This window comes from Leptosomus discolor, chromosome 1 (assembly GCF_034619465.1).
Source record: "Leptosomus discolor isolate bLepDis1 chromosome 1, bLepDis1.hap2, whole genome shotgun sequence".
Taxonomy (NCBI): Eukaryota; Metazoa; Chordata; class Aves; order Leptosomiformes; family Leptosomidae; genus Leptosomus; species Leptosomus discolor.
In genome coordinates, this window is record NC_141391.1 from 19,425,068 (window position 1) to 19,450,931 (window position 25,864).

The 25,864-nt window shown below is 41.1% G+C and overlaps 1 protein-coding gene across 1 annotated transcript; it reads left to right on the forward strand.

Moving 5' to 3' along the window:
* Positions 1–232: 232 nt before the first annotated feature.
* On the forward strand, positions 233–25,864 carry MPHOSPH8 (M-phase phosphoprotein 8). The gene is made up of 14 exons (XM_086475399.1): positions 233–508; positions 5,006–5,161; positions 6,059–6,913; positions 9,170–9,266; positions 10,388–10,636; positions 11,091–11,216; positions 11,303–11,391; positions 12,539–12,679; positions 14,331–14,417; positions 16,290–16,444; positions 20,878–21,032; positions 22,357–22,484; positions 23,187–23,270; positions 24,189–25,864. The coding sequence occupies exons 1-14, from the start codon at positions 233–235 to the stop codon at positions 24,228–24,230; spliced, it is 2,640 nt and encodes an 879-aa protein (XP_086331525.1). The 3' UTR covers positions 24,231–25,864.

Genomic DNA, 25,864 nt, shown 5'->3' on the forward strand with positions numbered 1-25,864 from the left:
CCAGGCCGAGCCGAGCCGAGCCGAGCCGAGCCGAGCGGGCCCCCACCCCTCCGGCCATCGGCCTCCAGCGGCTGCCGCCGCCGCCCATCGGCCTCCGGGCTGGGGGCCCCGCCCCTGTGCGTCATGGACTGGCGGGGCGCCGATTGGCTGCGGGTACCGTCTCGCTCCCTCCTCGCCCGGCGGTGGATGTCGCAGCCGCATTTCACCGTTGTCGTTTGAAATTCGGCCCAAAATGGCGGCGGTGGCGGCAGGGAGCGGGGCTGAGGCGGCGGCGGCCAGGCTGGAGGGGGCGGAGGAAGAGGAGGAGACGGCGGCCGCGGCGGAGGATGAGGAGGACGGGGAGGAAGACGGTGGCGGGGCTGACAAGCCGGCGGGCGCGGCGGCGACGGTAGCAGTAGCAGCAGCCGCTGCCGGCGGGGAGGCCGGCGGCGGTGGCGGCGAGAGCGAGGAGGAGGAGGAGGAGGACGTGTTCGAGGTGGAGAAGATCCTTGACGTGAAGACCGAGGGGGTGAGTGCGCGGCGCCGCCGCCGCCTGTCCGCTCTCCGGGGGCTGCGGCGTGGCCTCCCGGGCGGGGCGGCGGCAGCGGGTCCTTGAGGGAGGCTGCCGCGGCGGGGCTGGCGGGCAGCCCGGCCGACCCCTGGCTGGGGCCGGCAGCTGCCCGGGGGTCGGGTTTCGCCCTGCTCCCCGGTTTCGCCCTGCCCCCCGAGGAGGTGCTCGGGAGCTGGGAGCGGTCGGGAGCCGTGCGCTGGCACAGGGTGGGCCTGGGCGCGCTCTTCCCTCGCGTTCCGTGCGAGGAGGCTGTGCAGGCTGCAGGGGCTCCTGCTCGGGCAGGTTTTCCTGCACGGTTCCTTTATACTTGGGCGAGAACCCTGCAGACATAATAATACCGTTATAACTGTAACTTAAAACACGTTGTGCATCATTTTGCAGGGAGCCTTTTTGTGGCTTACAGCTTTGACTAAAGACTAAATCTGGAGTATCTTACCAAGTTTTTTTGGTCCGCATTGTTAAACTATTCTTTGCTCTTACGGCCCAACTGTAGTAGTGTTTTGATATGAAGTGTTTGAGTGCAGAAATGGAAAGGATCGAATATAATGGAGAACTTGGAGGTGGTTTCAAGGTGTGTTTAGTGAGATTATGGTTACTGGCTTATAAAATATGTAAAGACCTCTTAAAATAAGAGAAACTTCTTCTAATTAAATTAGCTAGCTGTAGTGATCTTTGCTTTGTTTAGACAGAAATACTATACCTCCTCTTTTTCCTTTCAAAGCAGCCTAGACTGGTTGAAGTTCTAAAATTTCCTAAACCTCAAATACAAAAAATAATTAACACAGCTTTTTTTTTTTTTTTTCATGATTTTGTGTCTGAAAATATTTTAACTGATTTATGGGTTTTATTTTAGGCTTCAGTCAGGTACATGGTAGTGTAGAATTCTGCCTGTTTAGTGTAAAACATAAGGATTTTTAAACCCTTAGGTTGGAGAACCTTCAGATCAAGAATTTCTTAAATGCTATCGTGATTAGGTTGTATCTTGGCTGAAATATCTTGGTGGCATTTAAGAATGTTATGCTTTCAAAGTAATGCAGTATTTATAGCTTTGAAGAGTTGGTCAAAATAGTAAGTCAGTCTTGAAAACAAGAGGACTCCTTTTTTCTTTTTCCTTGCCCAACATAAAATCTGTACGCTGGCAGGGGGAGGGAGTCATACCATTCCAGACCCTTCTAAAGAGTACCAGAATACATCAGGTACCATCTCTTCAAAATGTCATTGGCATGTGCTGCTAAAGGTGTGTTACCCCCCTCTTTCTGTGCACTGCCTCCAAGTGCCCCATTCTGCAGCAGGGTCTGAGCTGTACACAGTTGAGGTTTCCAGGCTGGGTCAGCGCAGTTAGCTGTACTGTGTGCCTGTGCCTTACCCGGTATGTGTTGGTTGTAGGTTTGTAGCAGGGGCTCCGGTTGCATCAAGTCCCCTTTCCCTTGCTTTTCAGTGGGGACTGTCCTCCGGTGCTTCAGAAATACAGGGTAAGATGGATACTCGCGCCCAGTCCTGACTTCCAAAATGGCTGGAAAAAGCCGTGTGTTTCATTTGGTGGAGTATATTTATGTAGTAGCCTGCTTTAGCCTAGTGGTTCCCAACTTGCAGATTCCCAAGTCTGCGAAGTCTGAGCAGATCCACCAAGTCAGGCACTGCCCGGCACAGCATAAGGCCAGTCAGTGTGTTCCTGTGTCACAGTTGCAGAAGCAGGAGAGCTGGAGAGCACTGCACAGAGAAGCTCTTTTCATTCACAGTCCTGATGTTGTTGAAGCTGGTAGTAGTGGTAGCATGAGACGCAGCACTTCGGGGATGGGATTTGGCTGGGGAGTTAAGACCTGCTCATAAGTGAAACGTTGACACGTACTACTTAAGAGAACAAGCAATAAAAATTTGGAAATGTTTCCTCTCAGCCTTTCATGCTGCACTACAATTGTACTAAAACAATAGGCTCCAATGCAAATCATGGCATTCCTCAGTGGAAATGGGTAACCATACCTCTGCTCTTTAATGACATGATGATGTCCCTTTCCATAGGAGTTGGTTCTAGCCCATCACTAGTGTTTGTAGAAGCTACAGCAGTATAAAAATGCTTGGAGGTATTCTGTTATTTGTCAGTGATGCAGAGGAAAGAAATAACAATGTTGAGTCCAGTAATGTTGACAGGCGAGTGAAAGGCAGCGTATTTATCTTTGGTATCTGGTATCTTTTCACTTAGCTGGATTTTTGTATCACTCTTCGTGTACTGGATGTAGTCATTCAACAGACAAATAGTCTTACCTTTGAATTCTAACTCATTCTGTACTTGAGTAACAACAGTGTAACAGTAAGTAACTCTGCCAGCTGACTGAAGTCCTGCACCTGAAATGGCATAGCACTGTACAAGCGGACAGGTGAGAGGCCAGCCAGCTAGCAAGCAGATTTGTGAGAAAGGAGCTTGGAGTCCCCACAGACAAGTAAGTTGAACATGAGTCAGCAGTTCTTGCAGCGAAGAAGGCCGACAGCATCCAAGTGTAGCCAGCAGGTCAAGGGAGATGCTTCTTCCTCTCTTCCCAGCACTGCTGAGATGCATCCAGAGTACTGTGTCAGGTTCTGAGCTCCCCAGGAGAGAAGAGACATGGGCATACTGGAGTGAATGGTTATGAAAATGGTTTAGGGAGCTGGAGCACAGGAGGCTGAGAGCTGGGTTTGCTCTGCCGTAAGAACAGAAGAATCAGGGGTGATCACAGTGTTATCTATATCTATTTAGTGGGAGGATCTAGAGAGGACAGGATCGGATCCTTCTCAGAGGTGCAGAGTGAAAGGATGGATGGGACGGGCAGTGGACACAAGCTGGAGCACAGGGAAATCTGAATAGATACACTGACTGGGCAGATTTCTAAATAACCTAAATTATTCTGTGACTGTAATAAGAAAGTTACTAGCCATTTATTTCACGAGTAACCCCATTCTAAGAAAGAGAGGCAGGTGAACATGATTTTGAAAACCAGTTCCTGAATCAAGAGTGTGTGGTTAAGCTCAATTATAAGAGAAGTATTACACTGATGTATCTGAATATAGGATATTTATTGATATGTCTGTGAAGCAAAATACAGAAGATTGTGTGTAGAGTTGATTGCTAAAGTTTAATGGCATATATATATATACACACACTTGGTCAAACGTTAATGGCAAAAACGTACATTTATGGATATAAATACGCTTAATTGTGTCAAATGACAGTTCTTTTGAAGCTTTCCTTCTCCAGGCTTGGTTAGAAGCATAGGATCTTTCAGAGCATTATCAATCTGTGTTTTGAAAGAAAGAGATACTATTATTTTCCTTCTCCATAGGTGCTTTCCTTAGTAGGTTTCCTAATAGCTTTTTCTTTTTTAGAAAATAATTTCAGGAATGGCTGTGTTGCCTTGTATTCAGTATTCGCTTTTTTGTATGACAGTGGGTTTTCTTAATTTGGCGCTAGCTTTTGTTTAAAGAGGCTGCAGGTTTAATCAATAAAGGTGACTGCATTGATTTCATGGGATGTGTCTCCTTTTCAGTTAAGCTTCATGCAGGAGGCCCTGAGTTGCCACTTGTCTGGATATACTAGCCAAGTCCGAGCTAATAAGCCTTGCTTCTCAGCAAGAAGAGGAGTCCATCTTGAGAAACATAAGGATTCAGACTACTTAATTTATTTAGGAGAAAAGCAAGAGATAATTTGGTGGAAAGCTGCTTTTTTTTTTTTTTTAAATGATAAAAAAACTTTCTAATCTAGTGAAAAAACAGGATAGAGACTAAAAGGTGCAATTTCACCCTATGGTGAAGTTAAATACTTGAAACAGTTGGTCTAGGGCTTTCATGTGTAATCTTTAACCAAATCTTTGTAACTAACTCTCCACTGAGACGCACGCACTCAGATTTTGTCTAGGTTTAACTTGATCTTATTGGTGGGTGTTTTTTTTTCCCTCTAATTGTTGGTATTTCAGTTTCTCAAAAGTGGCATTGATTACAAATCTAACGTAAGTTATAAATTCCAATATAAAACTGGGTGAATGGTGTTAATGCATCGTGAATCTTCAGATTTTATATCAACTTCTTCAGCCAAGAATAGGGATTCAAGCTGGAAATTTTTATAGAATAAATACTAAAACTTTTAAAAAAAAAGTTTTAAAAAAACTTGTCAGAAAATCCCATTTCAGTAAAATGGCCGTGACTTTGATTTGTACATTGTGGCTGTGGTTCTGAACAAATTTTAGATATTACAAATATTTTGGATAAAACCTCTGCAACTACTGAAACACTTTACAAACTACTCAGTTCAGTATGTGATGCAGATGGAAATAATTCTGGGAATTCTTAATGTCAACATTGGGTTGAACTCTCATTATATTCATTTCTGTATGCACAAAATGATACATCCACTGAGATCCCCAAGAATTGAGTAGGTGATGCAATACTATGCTGTGTTGCATTAAACATTGTTTTTTTTCCTTACAGGGTAAAATTCTCTACAAAGTACGGTGGAAAGGATATACCTCTGATGATGATACCTGGGAACCAGAGGTTCATTTGGAAGACTGCAAAGAAGTGCTGCTCGAATTCCGAAAAAAAATTGTGGACAATAAGCCCAGACCTCTTAAAAAAGACATACAGGTGTGTTTCACCTTCCAGTATCTTATGCTGAAGACGTATTCCCTGTCTAGGCTCTGCTAAGAGGAGGAGGGAGAAGGGAAGACATTTGGGATAGGAATTAAGAAGACTTAAAGTATCTCTTAAATCTAAAAATGTTTTATTTCATGTGAAACTGTATATTGTTACTGCTCTCTGGTTAGGGATTTTTTTTTGTTGATTGACAAGTGTGCTTGTAGACTCGAAATCCATCTAAGTATTTCAGTTTTTAGTGGGACTAAATAAGTGATGTATGGTCAGTTTAGTTTGGTTTTGACAACATAAGTAACTCCCTTTCCCTACCACGTGCATATTATCTTGTCAGTGAAGCTGGGTGCTGCTCAATTCGCCCTGTTGCTTTGTGAAGCAGATTGATGAATTTTTGCATGTTGACCATTAAATTTGGTAAGATAGGAATACAGAAAAATTAATTGCAAGAAGGCAGCATAGGGCTTTTTCTTTTCTTTTTTAACTGCTCGGTCAGTTTGAAAATGAAGCTTAAGAATATTTTTTTGAAAACTACTTCAGGGAAACCTACAGGTAAATTTTACAAAATAAGGTTAATTGTTTTTAATGTAAAATAGTTCAGATTGAGTTCTGGTCTGGAATCTGGTTGGTGGATGTCCGATTGGTTTGCTTGACTTGTTTATGTATTAATTCTCATCCAACGATTAGTAACGTAATTTAGGTAAATGAGCTAGAATTATATTTACAAATTTTTTGATTTGGCAATGAGGAATTATGTTTGCAGTGATAAAATTATTAAGGTGTTTAAAAATTTACTTTTCCCAAGCACCAGCACTACCATTTTTGTGTACTTTACACCAAAGTGATACAGTTTAATGGGGAAAGAAATCTTTTCTTTTTTTCCCTACCTTTTAGAAACTGTCTTTAAATGATGATGTGTTTGAAGCAGACTCTGACAGTGACTGGCAAAGTGAAACAAAAGGTGATATTTCACCAAGGAAGAAAAAGAAGAAGTCAAAAGATGGAGAGGATAGAAATCCAGATGACCTGAAGAAGAAAAAGTCTAAGTCTGCAAAACTCAAAGAAAAACCCAGAACAGAATGTGAAAATTCCTCCGATACTTTGGTTTTAGATTCAAAACCAAAAAAAAGGACTTCGGAAACAAAGGAGGATTCAAAGGACCCAAAGAAGCAAAGGAAAGAAGATACTAAAGAAATCAAGAAGAAGAAGGGAGAAGTTAAAGACTTAAAAATAAAATCTAAAGAAGATTCTAAAGAAAGTAAAAAATCACGGAAGGAGAAGCATGGAGATGTTAATTTTGACTCAGAATCAACTACTCTAGACGATGTATTTTCTCAAGGAACTGATAATGAAAATTCAGACTTAAATTCTGAAAGTAAAGATGAGAAGCAGAAGGTAGTAAGTGGAGAAGAGGGATTGGAACAAGAAATTGCTGAAAAAGATTCCATTGCTGATAGGCATCTTGATGGATCAGCAAGTAATGAAGATGATAGTATTGATGTTAAGGTTAAAAGAAAGAAGAAAAAAATTCAGAAAGCTGAAGATTATAAAGAGGAAGATAGAAAAGTGGAAACTCAGGATTCCTATTTGGAGAAGAAGAGCATGCACAAAAAGCAAAAAGGTCAAGAAAAGGTAAAAATGGTACCAGGAGAGTTGGAGAAAACGTCACCTGCTCCTTCACCAGTGCAGAAAAGTTTGAAATTGAGTACTGATGAGAGAGGGCGCAAGTCCAGTGATTCAGCTGGGGAGGTAAGCAGTGTTAAGGCATTGGGCTGGAGGCTGGGGATTAAATCCAACATCTTTGAGGTACAGGTGTCTCAAAAGGCTACTGCTCATGATGCCAAAGAGAAAAATACAAATTGGAAAGTTAATGAGCTGGTTGAAGCTGCAGAAAGGCCCACCTCACCATGTATAGGAGAGACTGAAAAATTTCTGAACGCTATAAAGGAGGGGACACTTAGGGAGAGAAGGGTGTCTTTAAATGTGAAAGTACAAATTTCTCCTGTTTGTTATGTGTACTTACTTAGAATGAAATTTTGTGTTCCTCCCAAACAGTAGTTGTAGCTTTGTTCCCTCCACCTTCAACAGTTGCCTCAGTTTGAATTCTTTGTACTTGTGTAGTAAGACACTCAGTCTTGAGCAACTGTCCATCCAACACAGCACAATGAAGTGCACCTTTGCGCTAAAACACACACTTGATCTCTCTCAAAAGCCAGCTGCTCTGTTATACCTTACATGCGCTAGCACCTGCCTGAGAATTGGAATGCTGGAATCACTTCTAAACCCAAGTCTCACAGGTGATTGTGCAGCTGGCTTGTCTTGTGAGAATTCCTGGGGTGCTTGTAGCAAATACTTCTTCGTGACACGGTTTCATATGAATTACGAGTGCTGTACCTGTTCTAAGAAATGAGCTAAGCAAATAACTGGAATATTTATTTTTTCTTATTTAATAGAGTAGTGTTTTAAGAAAAGCAGCATAGTAAAGGTAAAAGAAGAAAAAAGTAATGGAACCCCCCCCCAATATTTCTGGAATATTTCTGAGAACGTAATTTCTTTCAGCTGCTTCAGACTGTTCTAATACAGTTTGCAGTTCATAAAACTTTGCTCAGAGAAACGCCTTTCTGATTTGTAACAGGATTGCCGCCAAAACACCTCGATACTTACTGGATTATATCCTACTTCTTCTGAGGCAATAATTCAGTGGTGCCAAGTTTGTTCTGTAGGTTCAGCTGTGGTCCTCTGCTTAAGGTTGTATGTATGGAGTAACCGCCTTTAAACATAAGGAAGTTGGCTTTTGGGGTAGAGAATTACATGGCATAATCTCAGAGCAGAACTACACAAAATAGTGTTTTTGCAGGAGCTTAGTGGTGAAAGCTCTTGGAAACAAGGTTAAGCAATTGCTGTGAGGCGTAGCCCAGTTTCAAAAAGTTACTTAACTGAAATGGTATGGCCCTTTATTACTCAAGTATTTTCTTATAGTTCAAGGCTGTAGCATTCATGGGAGACACGTCAGTGATGAAAAGCTGACGTTTTGGAGAGGGGAAGGCGGGGTGAAAAAAGACAAATGCCTTAGTTCTGCTAACACATGATACACCAAATTATTTTAATTGACGTTTTTCCTACGTCAAAGAAATGGTAGCATTTAATGATAAATTCAGTCTATAGTTCTTGTGAGATCTTCTTTTGGGGCAGTTTTTCAGAAAGCCACTGCTATTCCACGTACCAGGTTAGTGTTGGGGCTGATACAAAGCCATGCCGAGGAGCCTTGTCCCACCTCTCTGCAGTTTGTAATTTGCTTGGCTGAATGGAGAGAGGGGATTACAGGAGAAGAAAGGCAACCATTGGTGGAGGCAGTTGAATTCTGTTTCGGCAAATTTGATTGTCTACATCTACCATAAATTTATTCTGTAATACTGGGTGTTGTTAAACTCAAATCTTCTGCGTGCACATGGTGGGCTTGGGTGGATTTTCCTCGCTGCCTGTTTTTGACAAATGACTGTTGCCATAACGTTCTGTATGTGTAAATTGGAAAATTCGGAACCTTCTGTACAAAAATGTCAAGTTTTCTCTGTTAAGGTTCAAGCCAGTGCTGTCATAACTGCTTTGAATATGGTGCTACAAAGGTGTTAAATATTTTGAAATATTTACATTCTATTCAGGTTCAGTATTTGGAACAAATGAAAAGTTTGTCATTTTGAATTTCCTTCAAAATGCTGGTTTTAGCATACCTGCACCTCATGCCATAAAGCACCTCACGTGGCTGGGATGCAGTAAAAATCTGAATTGAAGTTGTTTTATTTTTGGAAGTGACACCTCTTCTTTTATGGAAGAAGCCTTCACAGACTTAACTTTTCACTTGCTTGTTAAATTATTCTCTTAGGAATGTCCACAGGTCTGTTATGTTACAGGTTTCAGTAGTATTCACCATTGGAGTGGTGAAAGGAGTTTATTTTCTATTTTTTTTTTTCTCTACTACATTCATTTGATCTTTGTTCTCGGTATCAGGAGAAAGAAGTAAAGAAAACTGAAACAAAAGAAAAATCTCAAAAAAAGGAGCCTGAGAAAGAAGAAAAGAGCAGAAAAGAGCAAAAGGGCCTAAAAAGTAAGTGCTAAGTGCTTAAAAGAGAGAAGGGAAAGACCCTTCAGGACATTCTCTTATTTTTACAAGAGTGGATATTGTATAGTTTTGTAACACATACCAGAAACAAGAATTTCTTCCTTTTATTTTAGGAAGCAGAAGTCTGCTGTTTAATGGCTCTGTTAATATATGCTTCATGGGAATGCTGTATGTACTTTCATGTATGAAGCCTGGAAGTGTATAGAAATCTCTTAAAGTTTTCATAGACAAGTCAAGATTTTGCCCTTTTTCATTTAATATTGTCTGCTGTGCTTCTGTGGCATGTAACAGTAATAATTTTTTTTTAGAGGAATTCATCCAACTATTGGCTATTTCCAGAAGTGTTCTGATGATACTATGAATACATACTTTCTATGTTTAGAAAGACTAGTAGAGGTTCCCATCAGACAAACTTCTTGCCTCTTGCTTTAGCTGCAATAATGAGTTATATTATACAACCCTTAAAATATCACCAGAAATGGATGATTTGATGCATGAAGAACAATATCTAGGCTGTATTTCTGTTCTTAATAATATAATGGAGTATTAATGTTGCCACTCTTGATCTCAGTAAAATTCTGAATGATTTTATTCAGGATAAATTCTCTCACGATTGTGGTGAGGGTGAACCGAGGAAAATTAGGTAACTCCACCTTTGATAATCATAAATGTATGTAGGAGGAGCTACGATGCTTCAAATAGCTGTTGCTAGAGAAACCTTTCACTGAAAGTAGCATGGATGCTTACAGTGCTAATAAAAGTAGTAACAAAGAGAATGGCTAATTATTGTTCCTCATACAGCACATGTCCTTCATCTGTTCATCACAGATACTGAACCATATATTCAAAGTAGTGATTGATGCATAATTCTAAACTAGATTTCTTGAAATGGACTTGGACTTGCCAGGGTAGCTGGAGGTGAACTAGCTGTCCCCAATTTTTGGCTTACGTTGTTAAGCTTGCTCTCCTATGCTTCAGCAGCGAGTAACTTCTAGAAAGAGAACAGACCATTTCTAAATGGACTCTAGTCACTCTCTTAAGTTTTGTTATGTAATAGTCTTTAGTGGCTCAAGTAGTCACTCTTGGTAACTGTCTTAATATTCTAGGCTTTAAGGACATCAAAAGTGCATTTGACTTGTTTAATGTAGCTTCAGAAGAAAAAAGTGAATATTCTGAGAATAACTGCAAAAGAGAAGAATCTTCGCTAGAATATAAATTCATAGAAGAATTAAAATCAAAAGACAGCAAGGTGTACAAGGAAAGGAGGAACGTAAGAGATGAAACAGACACATGGACTTACATTGCTGCAGAAGGTGATCGAGAAGTAGTGGATGTGTGTCAAATGGAGAACTCTGGTGAGCAGTAGAAACAAATGCAGGGGAAAGTTGAGCACTGGCAGTTAAATATTTTCTTCATTCCTGCTTGCATCTTTTAGCGCTCCAGTTCTTGTCTCCGCAGGAGGCTGAAATGATGTTTTCTTTTGAAACTCACTGATAACTTTTCAGTGTGGTTCCAGAGTGTTTCTATTAACGTAATGGAGTGTTCACCATCTCTTGTCAGTTCAGCCTAATTTGTTACAACAGATAAACAGTATTTTTCAGGTAAAAGCATTTTATGTCTGTTTGTAACATAGCCTTCATTGTTTGGAACCATTCCACGCTGACTTCCAGAGTCTATTTGAATGAAAAGTAGTAGTACATTAAGCTGCTGATCGTTGAAGCAATGGCAAGCAATGAATGGTTTGGAAATTTATAAGTTAGTTATTACTTATTTTACATTTTTTCTTCCGTAAAATCAAATACATGACAGATGGCAAGCAACAAGTCTTGAGTTTGGGTATGGACATGCAGTTAGAATGGCTGACACTAGAAGACTTTCAGAAGCATCTTGATGGAGAAGATGAGAATCATGTGTCAACAGAACCAATATCAAGTAGTGAGTAGTTGCTGGGAGGAAGGGACATTTCTTAGCTGGTGTTTCACAGTGAAATATCTTGTAACTGCATTGAATTTATTTTCTAGCTCTCCTGAGGGATGCTGTTAAAAGTGGTGATTATATGACAGTAAAGATGGCGCTCTCATCAAATGAGCAATATAATCTGGATCAAGAGGTAATTTTTCTGCAATAGAACTGTTGGAGAGAGGCGGGAGGGAAGAGTACAAATTTGGATTGTTTGAAAAGTTTTCCCCTTTTGGTAGCAGCAGACTTCTGTCTCACCTTGGGGAAAAAAAAAAGGCACAAGGTGAGAAAGGGAGTACAAATTTGAGCATTCAGTGTTTGTTATCTGATTCTTCCAAAGGAAAAAGGAGTTTGATAGAATTAAAGTTTGGTAGAAGCATCCCAGTAGCTGGATTTGCTACAAATTTGCCCCCTGGATTTAACTGGATATTAAATGTAGAACTTTACATGGTATAAGGAATGAAGTGGCTGAACTATGTAGAAAAATCTATACATGCGAAAAAAAATAAAATTGAATGATCTGTTTGACAGACTGGGACCACTTTACTCCATGAATAATTAGTTTTCTGCCAGGTCTTCATCAGCGGTGTTCTTAGTGGTTTTTCTTTCAAGGATCTAATTTCCTGTTAAATAGTACTATAGTTCCATTTTTGGGGATTAAAATCTCTGATACCAGTATTTTCACTGGTGATCTTGTGTAGTTCATGTAATATTTTGAGAACTATACATATGTTGAGACTTCTGTAGTGTTGTAGAAAAGATGCCAAATGAAATACTGAGGCAAGCATGTGTTCTTTGAGTTGTAGTGTCTGATGGAAGATGCAAGAATGAGCGAGGAGACTGGCCACTCACAGAAGTCTCTTCATACTTTCACTCTAATAAAATCCAACAGCAGCATTGTGGTAGCAGCTCACTTGAGCTTTTGTGGTTTTCCTCCAGTGGCTGCAGATTCTTTTTCCACTCTCTTGCTGTCTTCTGCACCCTCAAGTGCCTTGCTGCCTTTTTTCCTGGCTCATTCTGTTTGTTTTTTTTCTTCCTTCCTGGTCTTCGGAATGTTATGGGTTTTGCAGATTATGGAGCTCAGAGCGTGAAGCCTGTGGACAAGAGAAGTGGGAGGTGATAGTTTGTCGCTATCTGGCAGCTGTGTATGTGTGAATTCTTCTGCCAGGGAGGGGAATCTTTGTGAAACCTGTTGACATACTTGCAATTTTTGTCTTGCAGCTTTCATTTGTCTTAAGTTGTGGGGTTTTTGTTGTTGTTTTTTTTTTTTTTTAAACTGGCAATGATTCTTGTTTCAGGACTCGAGTGGCATGACCCTGGTAATGCTTGCTGCTGCTGGTGGGCATGATGACCTTCTCCGAGTCCTAATCAGGAAAGGAGCTAAAGTTAATGGTAGACAGAAAAATGGAACAACTGCATTGATACATGCAGCTGAAAAGGTTGGCTTGGTTATTGTCATATTTGTGGTGGTTGGCTCTTTCACTTATGTTTAAAAATGGCACACAATTTTTTTTCACTTGGATGAAGCCTAAAACGTAGTTAGAGGGATATAGCAGAGTGACCTTAACTGCATAATTTCAACAGCTGTGGTTACTGTAGTGTACACAAATCCTGGTCACAAAGCCTACCCTGGGTAGAGAATATCATAGTGCTACCTAGAGGGGAAGTGGGGGCAAAGGATATCTCTGTCATGGAGGCGGAAGTTCTTGTGTTAGAATTGCTTTTTATGATCTCTGGCTACACAGGATCCAGTCTTAGGACACTTTGAAAGCAAACCTCTGATTAAGTAGGGTTTACTATTTGAGAGTTGGGAGATGGTGGCAAGCTCTTTTCAAACAAAGACCAGCTAGACTAGTAAGTTAGAGGATGTTTCATGGTTGCACTCTTTTTGTTCAAGCTGGTTCATGTGTTTTCCCATGTACAGTAGATACTTCTGGCTGAAGGACAGAGCTCAGAGTTGTGATCAGTGGTGCTGAGTCTAGTTGGAGGCCTGTGGCCAGCGGTGTTCCCCAGGGGTCAGTACTGGGTCCCGTCTTGTTCAACATATTCATCAATAACCTGGATGAAGGGACAGAGCGCACCCTCAGCAAGTACCTTTGCCAATGACACAAAGCTGTGAGGAGTGGCTGATGCTGAATGGAAGCACAGCCTTATGGTGTGAGACCTGGGCAGGCTGGAGAGCTGGGCGGAGAGGAACCTTATGAGGTTCAGTAAGGGCAAGTGTAGGGTCCAGCACCTGGGGAGGAATAATCCCATGCACCAGTCCAGGCTGGGGGTCGACCTGCTGGAAAGTAGCTCTGCAGAGAAGGACCTGGGAGTCCTGGTGAACAGCAAATTGACCATGAGCCAGCAATGTGCCCTTGTGGCCAAGAAGGCCAGTGGTATCCAGGGGTACACTAAGACAAGTGTGGCCAGCAGGTTGAGGGAGGTTCTCCTCCCGCTTCACTCTGCCCTGATGAGGCCACATTGGGAGTACTGTGTCCAGTTCTAGGCTCACCAGTTCAAAAGAGACAAGGAGCTACTGGAGAGAGTCCAGTGGAGGGCTACTGAGATGATGAGGGGACTGGAGCATCTCTCCTATGAGGAGAGGCTGAGAGACCTGGGGCTGTTTAGCCTGGAGAAGAGAAGACTGAGAGGGGACCTTATCAACACTTATAAATACCTAAAGGGCAGGTGTCAAGAGGATGGGGCCAGGCTCTTTTCAGTGATGCCCAGCGACAGGACAAGGGGCAACGGGCACAAACTGGAGCACTGGGAGTTCCACCTGAACATGAGGAAAAAATTCTTTACTTTGAGGGTGACAGAGCCCTGGAACAGGCTGCCCAGGGAGGTTGTGGAGTCTCTGGAGATATTAAGAACCTACCTGGATGCAGTCCTGTGCAGCCTGCTGTGGGTGAACCTGTTTTGGCAGGGGGGTTGGACTAGATGATGTCCAGAGGTCCCTTCCAACCCCTACCGTTCTGTGATGCTGTGTCATGCCTCATGCTTTGGGTTTTACTGATGGATTTTAAATAAATGTCACTTTATATTCTGAAACAAAAGTGGTATATTTTCTACTTAGTTGTCTTGTGGTTATGTCTTTTTCTTCAGAATTTTCTAACAACAGTAGCTATACTTCTGGAAGCTGGGGCATATGTGAACATGCAGCAGAGCAGCGGTGAAACTGCTTTAATGAAGGTAAAGTCAATGTTTGTCCTGACGCGGTTTAATAGTAAATACTTTTGGCAAACTAATAAAACATAGAAGCATAGTTATAGAGTTGATTTAGTTGTTTATAGTAATATAAAATGCAGATGCCATTAGCATACAGTGCTAAATGTGGCTCATCATCCTCTTCCATTGTTTAGCTCAAAGAAATGCAGATGTGGTCTTAAAACTGAGATAATCTGGTTGTTAGCAGGAAGTGAAAAATTCTAGAAAGGAGAATCTTGCACTTGGGTGTTGCTGTGATTGACTTGTGTTATTTCATTGCAGACTAGAAACAAAATAATGGGTTTGCAGTCTCCTTCCCACTGCCTGTTCTGCACCTTTATGCCCCACCATCACAAAAAAAAAAAATGTTGTTTTAAGGGTCTTAGAATTTTCCCATTACAACAGTCTGTGCTCCTCTTAATACTGTTTTTGTTTATATCAAATAATTTCACAAAGTTCCTGTTCCTGATAAACCTGCTATATTTATATGTAGGCTGTTTAAGCCAATTTCTTTGCAGAAGAGATTACAAAAGCTTTTCTTTCCAAGACAGCGTGGTATTGTTTCTCCTCTCTCTCTTGCTAGGCTTAACAAGTGTGGGGAATTCACATTTTCTGTAAAGAAAATGATGACACATTTGTGGTTTCCTCAGCCACTATCAGTCCAAAATCTCTTCATAATTTGGCTACCTCCATGAACCTCGGGTTTGACTTCTTTGTTTTTAAAGGGTTTATTAGTATTTGATGCACAGCTGTACGTACTTTGATTGGCAGCCTGCAGTGACATATTCTGGATATTCGTTTTGCTGTGCAGGTACAAAGAGTAGGTTCTTCAGTTCCGTAACTGACTGGAACAAGTTTAGCCATGTGTGGATAAACATATAAATGCATTTATCAGGTCACTCTTACTTAACCTCAGGAGTTGGATCATACTTTTTAAAGGCGGGGGGGAAGTCTTGGCACTTAATTCCTTTCTCTGAGGTGGTGTGTGATTTTTGTCGGGGGGTTTTTTTGTGGATTTTTTGTTTGCAGGGGGCAGGTGAGTTTGTTTGTTTGTGGGAGATTATGGATTGAAAGCACGGGTGAAAGTTCAGAGCTGAGACAAACTTCAGAAGTTAACTTCTGTAGGGCCTCATAAAGATAGACATTTGTATCTCTTGAGCTTTGCCCTAATTTGTATGAGTGAAATGTTTGAAAACAAGCGACCAAGAGCGTGTGTTTACATTCTTCAGAGTAAAGCTTTCTTTAGACTTCCATGTGCTTTGTCAGTGCCCTGAAATTCTTGCTGTAGGTAACATTGAACAGCCTTGGACACTTGGGCAGTTGCTAACAGTGACTGTCTGCCATAGCTAAATAAAAATTTGGGCCAAATTCTGTTAATTTACTGCACACCTGAAGTACCGTTTGAACTGAGTTTCCTAGAAACAGATGCTTGGAAGTGTTACTTCAGTCATTCTGAATACTTCTGCAGGAGCCTGTTTATTCAGGTAAACAAACAATTGCAAGTAAGTTTATGGTTACTGAACTCCAGCAGATTAGATCTTTTCACAGAACTTTTGAGTTTGTTTTATCTATTTTTTTTTCCCCTAATTAAGTCCACTTGATAATCCTGTGTGCTGCTTCTGTGGGATCAGGTGTGTAGTGTTGCCTGGGTAAACATAAAATATTTGTGGAGTGTGGTCCTGAGTGTTGGGTTGTGTTAGCATTCGCAAAGTAAATACCTAGACTTGTTTTCTGCGTTGTAACAATTCAGAGTTTTAATTAATTTCTGCTGTTCTGCTTACTGCAATGTTATGGTCTGTTCTGAGGGGAGATTTGTCACTGTTGTCTATCCTTCCATCCTTCTCACTTTCTGCACAGGCTTGTAAAAGAGGGAATTCGGATATAGTGCGGCTGATGATTGAAAGCGGAGCAGACTGCAACATTCTGTCAAAGCATCAGAACAGCGCGCTGCATTTTGCGAAGCAATGTAATAATGTACTGGTGTACGAGCAGCTCAAGAGTCATTTGGAAACGTGAGTAAACTGTACTTTGAAGTTTGTTCTGGTGAAGTTTGCAATACTGGGCATGTCATAATTTTGGTTTAAGTCAAGGGGAAGAGGGGGAGAGTTCAGGAAAGAAAACCGATCTGATTTGGGCAGAAAGCTAATAAATCTTGTGGTTGAAATGAAAATGATGTGAGCTGCAGAATTAGCAAAGACTTGCTTAGACACTGAGTAAAAAAATGGAAAGGAGGAAAAGGGAGTTACTAGAAGTGAAAGATTCATTAGAATACAAATACAGCAATCAGGAAAAACGAGAAAGTGTATAAGCACTGGAAAGTTGAATGTAAACTCTTATTAGGGCGTGTCAAATAGAATACCTTGCTAAAAAGTGTTAAAAAATTAGAAATAAACAGAAGAACACCAAACAAAACCACCATAAAAGTCAGTGCAGATAGGGTGGTGTTGGACTCTTAGACATCAGCTGTGAGCCGAGAGTGCCAGAGTAAAGCTTTCATGTCAGAAAATGATGGAAATAAAAATCTTCATTGCACAACAGAATGACTGAGGAGCACTGCAGTGTGTGTGGTGTGTGAAGCGTTCGCGTAATATGGTCACGTAAAAATACACAGAGTTGATGAATGTGGATGCTAAATGGAGACAAAGAGAAGGAGCAAGCTCTTTAAATACAGTTTTGGAGGAACACTGATAGTTAATGTATCAGGGCAGAGAATCGTAACCAACAATCTCTAAACTTGGGGAAGACTCAAGGAGGGTCTTGGAGCTTCTGCAGCAGGTGAGATTTTGCCATGAATGCATAGTTAGTGCTGGAAGAACACTGTCTGAGTGCAAGATTCTTTTACTCTTTTATGATGATTTTATCCTAATGATTTGTCTATGTAATATAAAACAAATCTGTCAAGTAGTTTGTAGTCCAAGCTCATTCCGTTCTGTTTTAGTGTTTAGAAGGCCCTGGCTGTTTTCTGTGTCTCATTTGTTGTGTTTCCCAAGAGCTAACATCCTAAATCTGTCTTGACAGAAACTGCCTTGTAATGGTCACTGATATGTGTTGTAGTGTTACCAATGTTCTTATGCTATTTTAGATAGTTACTGGTGCTCTTTCCTTTAGAACCTTATTAAATACGAAATTTAAGCATACTGAGTCTAAAAAGAAAGATCTATAAGCAAACACTTCCATATGATCATTGCCATGGTGGTCACAGTGGAGGTTAGGGAGCCCTTCTGTAAAGGAGAGAAATTTGTGGAACGTTTGCAAAGTGAAATGTCAGGTAAAAAATGTTCTGTTGCGCACTAGTGAAACACAAATAAATACATTTCCAGGGCAAGGTTGTATTTGCCTGCGAACTCTAAAGGAACTCAGTTATGAAATTACAGAAACACAGCAACACAGAATAGTTGAGGTTGAAAGGGAGCTCTTGAGGTCATCTTGTCCAATGCCCTGCTCAAGCAGGGCCACCTGGAGCTGGTTACCTAGGACCCTGTCCAGACTGCTTTTGAATATCTCCAGTGATGGAGACCTCATAACCTCTCTGGGCAACCTCTGCCAGTGCTCAGTCACCCTCACAGCAAAAATGTATTGCCTGATGCTCAGGGGGAACCTCCTGTGTTTCAGTTTGTGCCTGTAGCCCCTTCTCCAGTCACTGGGCACCACTGAAAAGAGCCTGGTGCCGCCCTCTTTGCCCCCTCACTTCAGGTGTTTATTGATGTATACACGTTGATAGGATCCCTCTGAGCCTCCTCGTCTCCAGGCTGAACAGTCCCAGCTCTCTCAGCCTTTCCTTGTGTGTCAGATGCTCCAGTCCCTTCATCATCTTTGTGGCCCTTTGTTGGACTCTCTCCAGTATGTCCATGCTTCTCTTGTGGTGAGGAGCCCACAACTGGACACGGCACTCCAGGTGTGGCCTCACCGGTGCTGAGTAGAGGGGAAGGATCCCCTCCCTCGGCCCGCTGGCAACGCTCTGCCTGGTGCAGCTTAGGATGCTATCCACTGCCTTTGCAGCAAGGACACATTGCTGGCTCGTGTTCAGCCTGGTGTCCACCAGGTCCTTTTCTGCCAAGCTGCTTTCCAGCTGGGTGGCCCCCGGCATGTCCTGCTGCCTGGGGTTGTTTCTCCCCAGGTGCGGGACTCTGCACTTCTCTCTGTTGAACTTCATGAGGTTCCTGTTGGCCCATTTCCCCAGCCTATTGAGGTCCCGCTGGGTGGCAGCACAACCCCCTGGTGTATCAGCCACTCCTCCCAGTTTGGCGTCATTTGCAAACTTGCTGAGGGTACGCTGCCCCATCATCCAGGTCATTAATGAAGATTTGAACAGGACCAGACCCAGTATTGACCCCAGGGGTGCATCAGTAGCGCTACTCATTTTTGCTGAACTAACATGTTCTGATCCAGTTTCTTACCAGGAGGAAAATATTGTGATACCATATGCATGCACACACAAAGCTTGTCTGAGGTATTGTAGATCACTGCATTGAACTCCTGAGCAGACAGAAGCTATAAGGAATGTTTTCTTATAGCAGGCTAAGTGGAAAAAAAAAAAAGTGCTAAAAGCATAAAAATGAATAATAATATTTCAAATATAGAAAACTTGTTAAAGTGAGCAGGGGCAGTTAAAGTGGATAAATGGAGTCTGCTGATTCATCCCCAGGGAAGGAAATCATGACTTGTGAGTCAAGGTTTTGAAGGCAACAGCAAGCATGCTGATAAAAGTAATCCGGTAGCTGCTGTTCAGTGTATTGGGACTTCGTCACTCATTTGCTGTTTGATGTCTTTTCCAGTTTGTTCCCTATTTAAAATCTGCCACCTTTAGTTCAGGCTAATCTGAAAAACGAGTTTTGGAAGATCTTGAACGTGTGGTTTTACCAGCGAAATGGCAGTTGAAATTAAATGTTGATAAATGCAAAGTGATGTCCATGGGCTATGACCGTAGCAATGTGAATTATACCGGGATATATACAGCTCTTGCTAGTTGAGGAAACTTCTGGACTCATTACCTGAAAATACCAGTTCAGTGCTTCTTGTCAGTCAAAAAGGAAGATAAGGTAGTATCTGAAAATAAAATGTAAATCCATGGTTTCCGAACGCCTTAAATAGCACATGCCATTCCAGTTACCTGGTTTCAAAAACAGATGGAGCAAAAAGGAAAAGTAAAGATGATCAGACGTAAGGAGTAGCTTCTGTGAGGATAGACTGAGGGAGGTGATGCATGTCACCTTGGGACAGATTAAAAGGTCAAAATTGAAAATAAAATCAGAAGACAGTAACAACAGAAAACAACCCAAAGCCTTAAGGCAGGTTCTGCACGCTATCCTGTTAAGTGATTTAGTGATAGGTTTGCAATGGAGGAATATTTTTGCACAGAAAAACTGAATTATGGATCTCATTGCAGAATGCTGTGGGCACAAATGCGTTGGATTTTAGAAGGGATTAAGTAGATCTAAGGAGAGGTGCGATTTGGCTGCAGTCTCCAGTTTTGGAAACCTCTAAATCAGATTGCTGGAAACTAGGACAGTGTACCAAAAAAAGACAACTGTTTAATTTCCCATATTTCATACAGCTTTGTCTGGCATCTGGAAACTAGGCTAGATGGGCTTCAAGCCTTGCTGTCATATGGCAGTTCCTGTGGTTTCTTTCCAATCAAACACTTCAGTTTTAAATTGTGCAGAATCTCAGCTAGTGTGGCGGGGAAGCGTGCTCTGAATAACAGCTGAAAGAGGTACGGAGCTGAGGGAGTTGGGACCTTTGCCTTGCAAAAGCGTTTAAAACCCCTTTGTGTCCAAACAGCTTTCTGAAGAGGTTTGCTTAGTAACCTGCTTGTAAAGGTGCCTAATACTGTTGGTTAACGTGTCTCTATTTGAAGGCTAGGCTGCTTACTTAACTTAAACCTTTTCCCCCTCCCTGACCCAAAAAATCCCACTCCATCTTGGCTATTTAATGGTAGTGTTGCTCCTTTTTCACTGCATTCTTAGCAGAGTTTAACTGGGAACTGCCTTTTTCCAATAGTATTGTCAGTAAAATTTGTACAGCGACTTGTTTGTTTTTACGTTGTAATTGCAGTCAGGTTGGTAAATCAGCCACACTGATTTCTGTCTAGCCACTAGCTACATACCGGTATTTCGGGGATATCTTTCTACGTAAAGAGCCTTCAAAATACATGGCTAGTTGGAATTTTTTTAATCTGCTGCAGTCCATTTGTCTCAGGTTTTTATTTTTGTGGACCTGAAGATGAATTTCGCAAACAGATCACCAATAAAATGTTTTATTAACAAATTATTGGGACCTGGGGTTCGTCTGTGCATAAATGCTAGTGATGGAGGTGTTCACTGCTGAAAATCAGGAATCCAGCAAGATGGTCTGGATCCTTTTTTGCATCAGCTGTCACCAAGTCTGTGTCTGGTAAAGTAATTTTACTGTGTGGAGCACTGGCCTCACTTGTTTGGTCTTTTAGGCTCTCGAGAGTAGCAGAAGATACCATCAGGGATTATTTTGAAGCTCGTCTTGCTTTGCTGGAGCCAGTCTTCCCAATTGCGTGTCATCGTCTCTGTGAAGGGCCAGACTTCTCTACGGATTTTAACTATAACCCCCCACAAAATGTGCCAGAAGGTAGGGGGTGGTTGGTGGTGGTGGGTTTGTTGTTGTTGTTTTTTTTTTTTTTTTAAAAAAAAGGTAGAACAGTGTGTTAAGAAACTGCCTTTTAAGTATGTCTTAAAGTCTCTGCTATGCACCATTATTTTTGTGTGACATATTGCCGTACTTTAAGGATGCTCTGATTATGGAGCATAGGGAGAGCTGTGGGTTTTTGATGCATTGTGGGTGGGGTTTGTGTGTATTTTTTTGAGTTGTTTGGGTTTTTTTCCTTAGATACACAGCTGCCTTCTTGTGTTCATGGGTTATATTAGTGTTGTGAGGGTGACGTTAGCTAAGTGACAGGTATTATAGGAAAGGAGTGGTTTACCTTAGAATTAATGATTTTGAAAAATCTTCATCTAAGAGCATACTTAAAAATCTCGTAGTGGATCATCTTGTTTTGCAGACAGCACCTAACACACTGGAGTCTTGGCTTACAGTCGCAGCACCGTCATGATAGAAATGCAGTCTAGAAATACTACAAAAAAGAAGCCAGCGTCGTTCCACTCAGTTTTGCGCACAGACCCTTTGAAAAAGCTGGAAATCAAATTCCCAAGATACTAGGGAATGAGTCTTCATCCTTTCAGGAATCCAAATACTAATCTCCAATGCTTGGCTTAGTTGAGTTAGTTTTATTCACCTTTTGAGTGTATCAGGGAAGTATCTACTGATACTGATTTTTTTCGAAATAATACATTATTGTGACTGAAATACTACTTAAACTAGGATTTAAAGTGGCTGTGTCTGCTCGATTTTTCTGGTTGTTAGAGCTGTAAGTCTTCCAGTTCTTGATTATAGGTGTCCTTTAGAGAATTAAGAGACCTTATATAAGTTCGGTATTAAAATGAGGCATTTGTGGGTATTGGAGGTTGTTGCTTACTGAATTTCAGTGTGGTTCATAAAGATCTGCAGTTGACGGGGCTCACTTGTCCTTACCAAGGGAACAGACAATCCAAACCACGTTGAATCCTGCAACTCTCTGTAGGTAAACCTAAAACCACAGAGGTGAACAATACGGAGGATTATTGCTGTGTACGTTTTGATTTCCTTTCTAACAGCCACATAAAACTATTTCTGCTGCCAGACTTGGTGACCAAGTCTGTTGTGTTCTGTCCTGGGATCCTCTGGCTTGGGAGGTTGGGTTTCTGCAGGTTACTTCGATAATCCATTGGGATTTAATATATACTTTATAATATTTTTATATATATTTGTACCTGTCTTCAAAGGTTCAGTGTATGCAGTTGTTCTAAATGATGGATCTCATTTCAAATTCATGTGACTGAATTGTCTTCCTTTTCAGGATCTGGAATTCTTCTCTTTGTTTTCCATGCAAATTTTTTCGGTAAAGAAGTCATTGCTCGGCTCTGTGGACCATGCAGTGTACAAGCTGTGGTTTTAAATGACAAATTCCAGCTCCCTGTATTTTTGGTAAATCTTTTCATGTAACTGATTGTAAAACTGCTTTATAGGAGCAGCCTGGGATGTCTTAGTGCCTTAATTTGGAGTATTGTGATGAAGCATTTCATTAATCATGATCAGATTTTGAGTTAGTTTGTAGGTTTTTTTCAAATGAAACTTAATTATTCTTTTTATATGGAGAGAAGTACAAACCTTGTGTGTAACAGACTCCATAAAAATGTGATTTAAAAGGCAGGAATGTAGTGCTGGACAGCTTGCTTCTAGGTGGTGCTGCTTGAGCAGGGGGTTGGACCAGATGGCCTTGAGAGGTCCCCTCCAACCTCAACCCTTCTGTGATTCTGTGACTTCAGAACTGAGGGTTTGAGCAGGCAGGTGAGAATTCTGAATTTAAAGCTGTTTCACTTCCCAAATTCACCTAGCCTCTCAAAAGCTTCACCCAAGTAAGTTCTTCAATATTTGTTTTAACAACCTACTTCATATTTCTAGAGATTAATTTTTATTTTTTTTATTTTAACCTATTAAATGCATCACTTTGCACAATTTTCAAGTCCTCTTGTTTTGTCTGTGGTTGCAGCAAAGGTTCTTTGCAGTTTATACAACTTTGTTTCATCAAATGCGTAGTGAGAATGTCGTGTTCTGTTAGTCCACTCGCATAGCACTTTTTCAGATGTATCCTGCTGTTAACTTTGTCCATTTTCTTTTTCCTTCTAGGATAGTCACTTTATTTATTCCTTCAGCCCTACTGCAGGCCTTAACAAGCTTTTTATACGGTTGGCAGAAGCTCCTACTGCCAAGGTACAAAATGTTGTCAAAATTAAATGTGGACGTTAATCTGTTGTGCAAGAACTCTTCCATAGTCTAAATGCTTCTACTCGTATGTTGCAAATGTTGCAAATGTAAAACTAAGGACTTCCCACCATCTTCTCATTGCGGTTCCCATCAGTTACAGTTCCATCCCCTGACATTGCCAGAACTTAGGAACGTTGCCAAGGGTGTTACTTCTGTCATAATTAAATGGTTTTATGCTGCAGTCAGAAAATAGTTCATGCACCAGGATAAAGTAAAGTTACAGCTAAACGTTTTCCCCATCTATGTTGTGAATTTAATGACTGACCGGTACGTGGAGCGTCAGTTTTTTGTATACAGATGTTCTTGCTTGTGTGTTTAGGAGGACTTGGAAGTACTTACTAGGATACACAGTCTGCTTTTAAATAGTCTGTGTAGTCTGTTGTATTTTCCAGGTGCTTTGGGCATTAGTCCCACTGCATGCTGTAGGATGAGTAACAGATCCTGTTCTGGTGGCGTTTTTTTTGTTCTTGGAAGACACACCAGTAAATTTTCTGGATCTTCAGATTTAAAACTTACACTCTCAAATGTTGTACTGTGCACTTCTTGGTTTTAAAAGGGAACAAAAAAGTTGAACTCGTACTCAGATGGAAGTGTATGTCTGTGTCTAGTTCAGATTTGGTTTAACTTGTTCAACCGCCACCTCGTGCAGTAGGATTCTACTTGAGTCCCTGTACAAGCCGATTGTATTTCAGTAGGGCCCCTAGAAGCTGATTTTATTAACAGCAGATTATAAGTTCCTTTTTTCCCCTTTTTCAGTCCCTGTCAGTTGTGTGCCTTCTCTCAGGCTGCTCGGAGATGAGCAGTGCTTAACACAGTAGTTCCGCCTGAGCGATCTTTATGTGAAACCTTTGTCTGCTTTTACAGGTAAAGCTGCTAATTGGAGCGTACAGAGTGCAGCTGCAGTGACCTCACAGCTGCCGTGTGTTCAGTGGGACTGACACTTTTTTGGATATACTTCTGATTCCTTTGTTCAGAGACTGACAAAGCAGTTTGGAACTTTTTTGGCACCACTCTCTTCAGGCTAAGTCCCATCTCGCTGTGGCTCGTTGGCAGTCGCACAGGACAGTGTGTTGGAGAGCAGCTGAACACGCTGCGCTGGTGGGACAGGGTTATCGGCTTTTTTTACTTTGTACAGATGTAGATGTAAGTATTTGTGCCAATACATGTAATTCTGTTTTTCGTTAACTTGTGGAGTCCAGACTGCATATTTCAGCTTTTCCACAATGTGGAATGGTGCATATAAGAACTATTTAAGGTAACTACGTGAAATTTCTTTTTTAATAGAAAGATCTTTTCCATTTGTAAACTAAAATTTTCTACTTACTCTTTAACTGTAATGTTTCTATGTAAAATGCAGAATTGTCATATTCTTGGAGCTGTGGGTAGAGATTACACTTGGAAGTCACTGCATTAGATGTAACTTTGAATTGCTGAGGGCTGTGTTCTGGTTTGAAACTGTTCCTGCTGCTGTCTCCCGCTGAGAAAGCAGGTGTGCTTAGAGTGATCCCTTTGGACACACAGTTGGGTCTGCCGGTATGGACAAAGGCATCCGACCTAGGGTCGGTTCGTAGAGGATCGCAGTGGGATTCCGAGTTGTATCAGTGTTTTAAAACTACTTTGTGTTAGAGAAGCAACTGATAGTCCTACAGACATCTTAATTTTTGAGTTCTCAGTCAAGTGACGTATGGGGAAACATACAAGCCAAAAATAGCAAACCAGAAAGCTTGTAACTACCTTAAGTGTGCAGGCAGTGCTTTTTGTAGACATGAAGATACACCCAGGGGATTTCAGATGTTCTCAGCCTGACAGATGAGAACGTGTATTGTCCTTTAAAATTCAGTTCCTCAGTGCAAAGAGCTGCTATCTTTTTTTTTTTTTTAATTTTTATTTAAATGACCCATTTTATCAGACAGTAGTTCTGTAATGGTCCTGTGATATAAAATATAAATGTCATACTTCTATGTGAAGTATAGGATATTTTTCTTTGTAAATTAATCAACATCTTGAAAAGTTTAAAAAAAAAAAAAAAGGGGGAGGGGTGGAGAAAAGAAAAAAAGAAATCCAGATTGTGCCTTTGCTGTTCTGGTTGCCACATGTAGTTTACATACCACTATGTGCCTATATTATTAGCAGAACTATTGTGGATAAAAGTTCTTAATGTATTTGAGTGCTCACCATCAAAATGGTGCAGCTGTGTTAAGTATCCTTTTAGGAACTGTGACCTTTTAATATAAAGTTAAATAACCAGTTTTTAATTTTTGGTTCTTGAAAGTTTAAAACTTTCATATTTGATATGCCAAATGAGCAGGTAACAAAGCACACTATTTCAATTTTGTGGAATGTCACATTAATCTATGTAAAACTAGAACAGCAACACGACATACAAATGTTCATTTCTGGTTTGATTTAGAGTAGTTGCCTATCTGTTCGCAAACAGTATTGATGGGATGTTAACAAGTCTGGGTTTTGAACAGACTTGGTACCTCCACCTCTGAAATACGTGATACCTCATTTTGCTGAGTGTGACCACCTGAAATGCA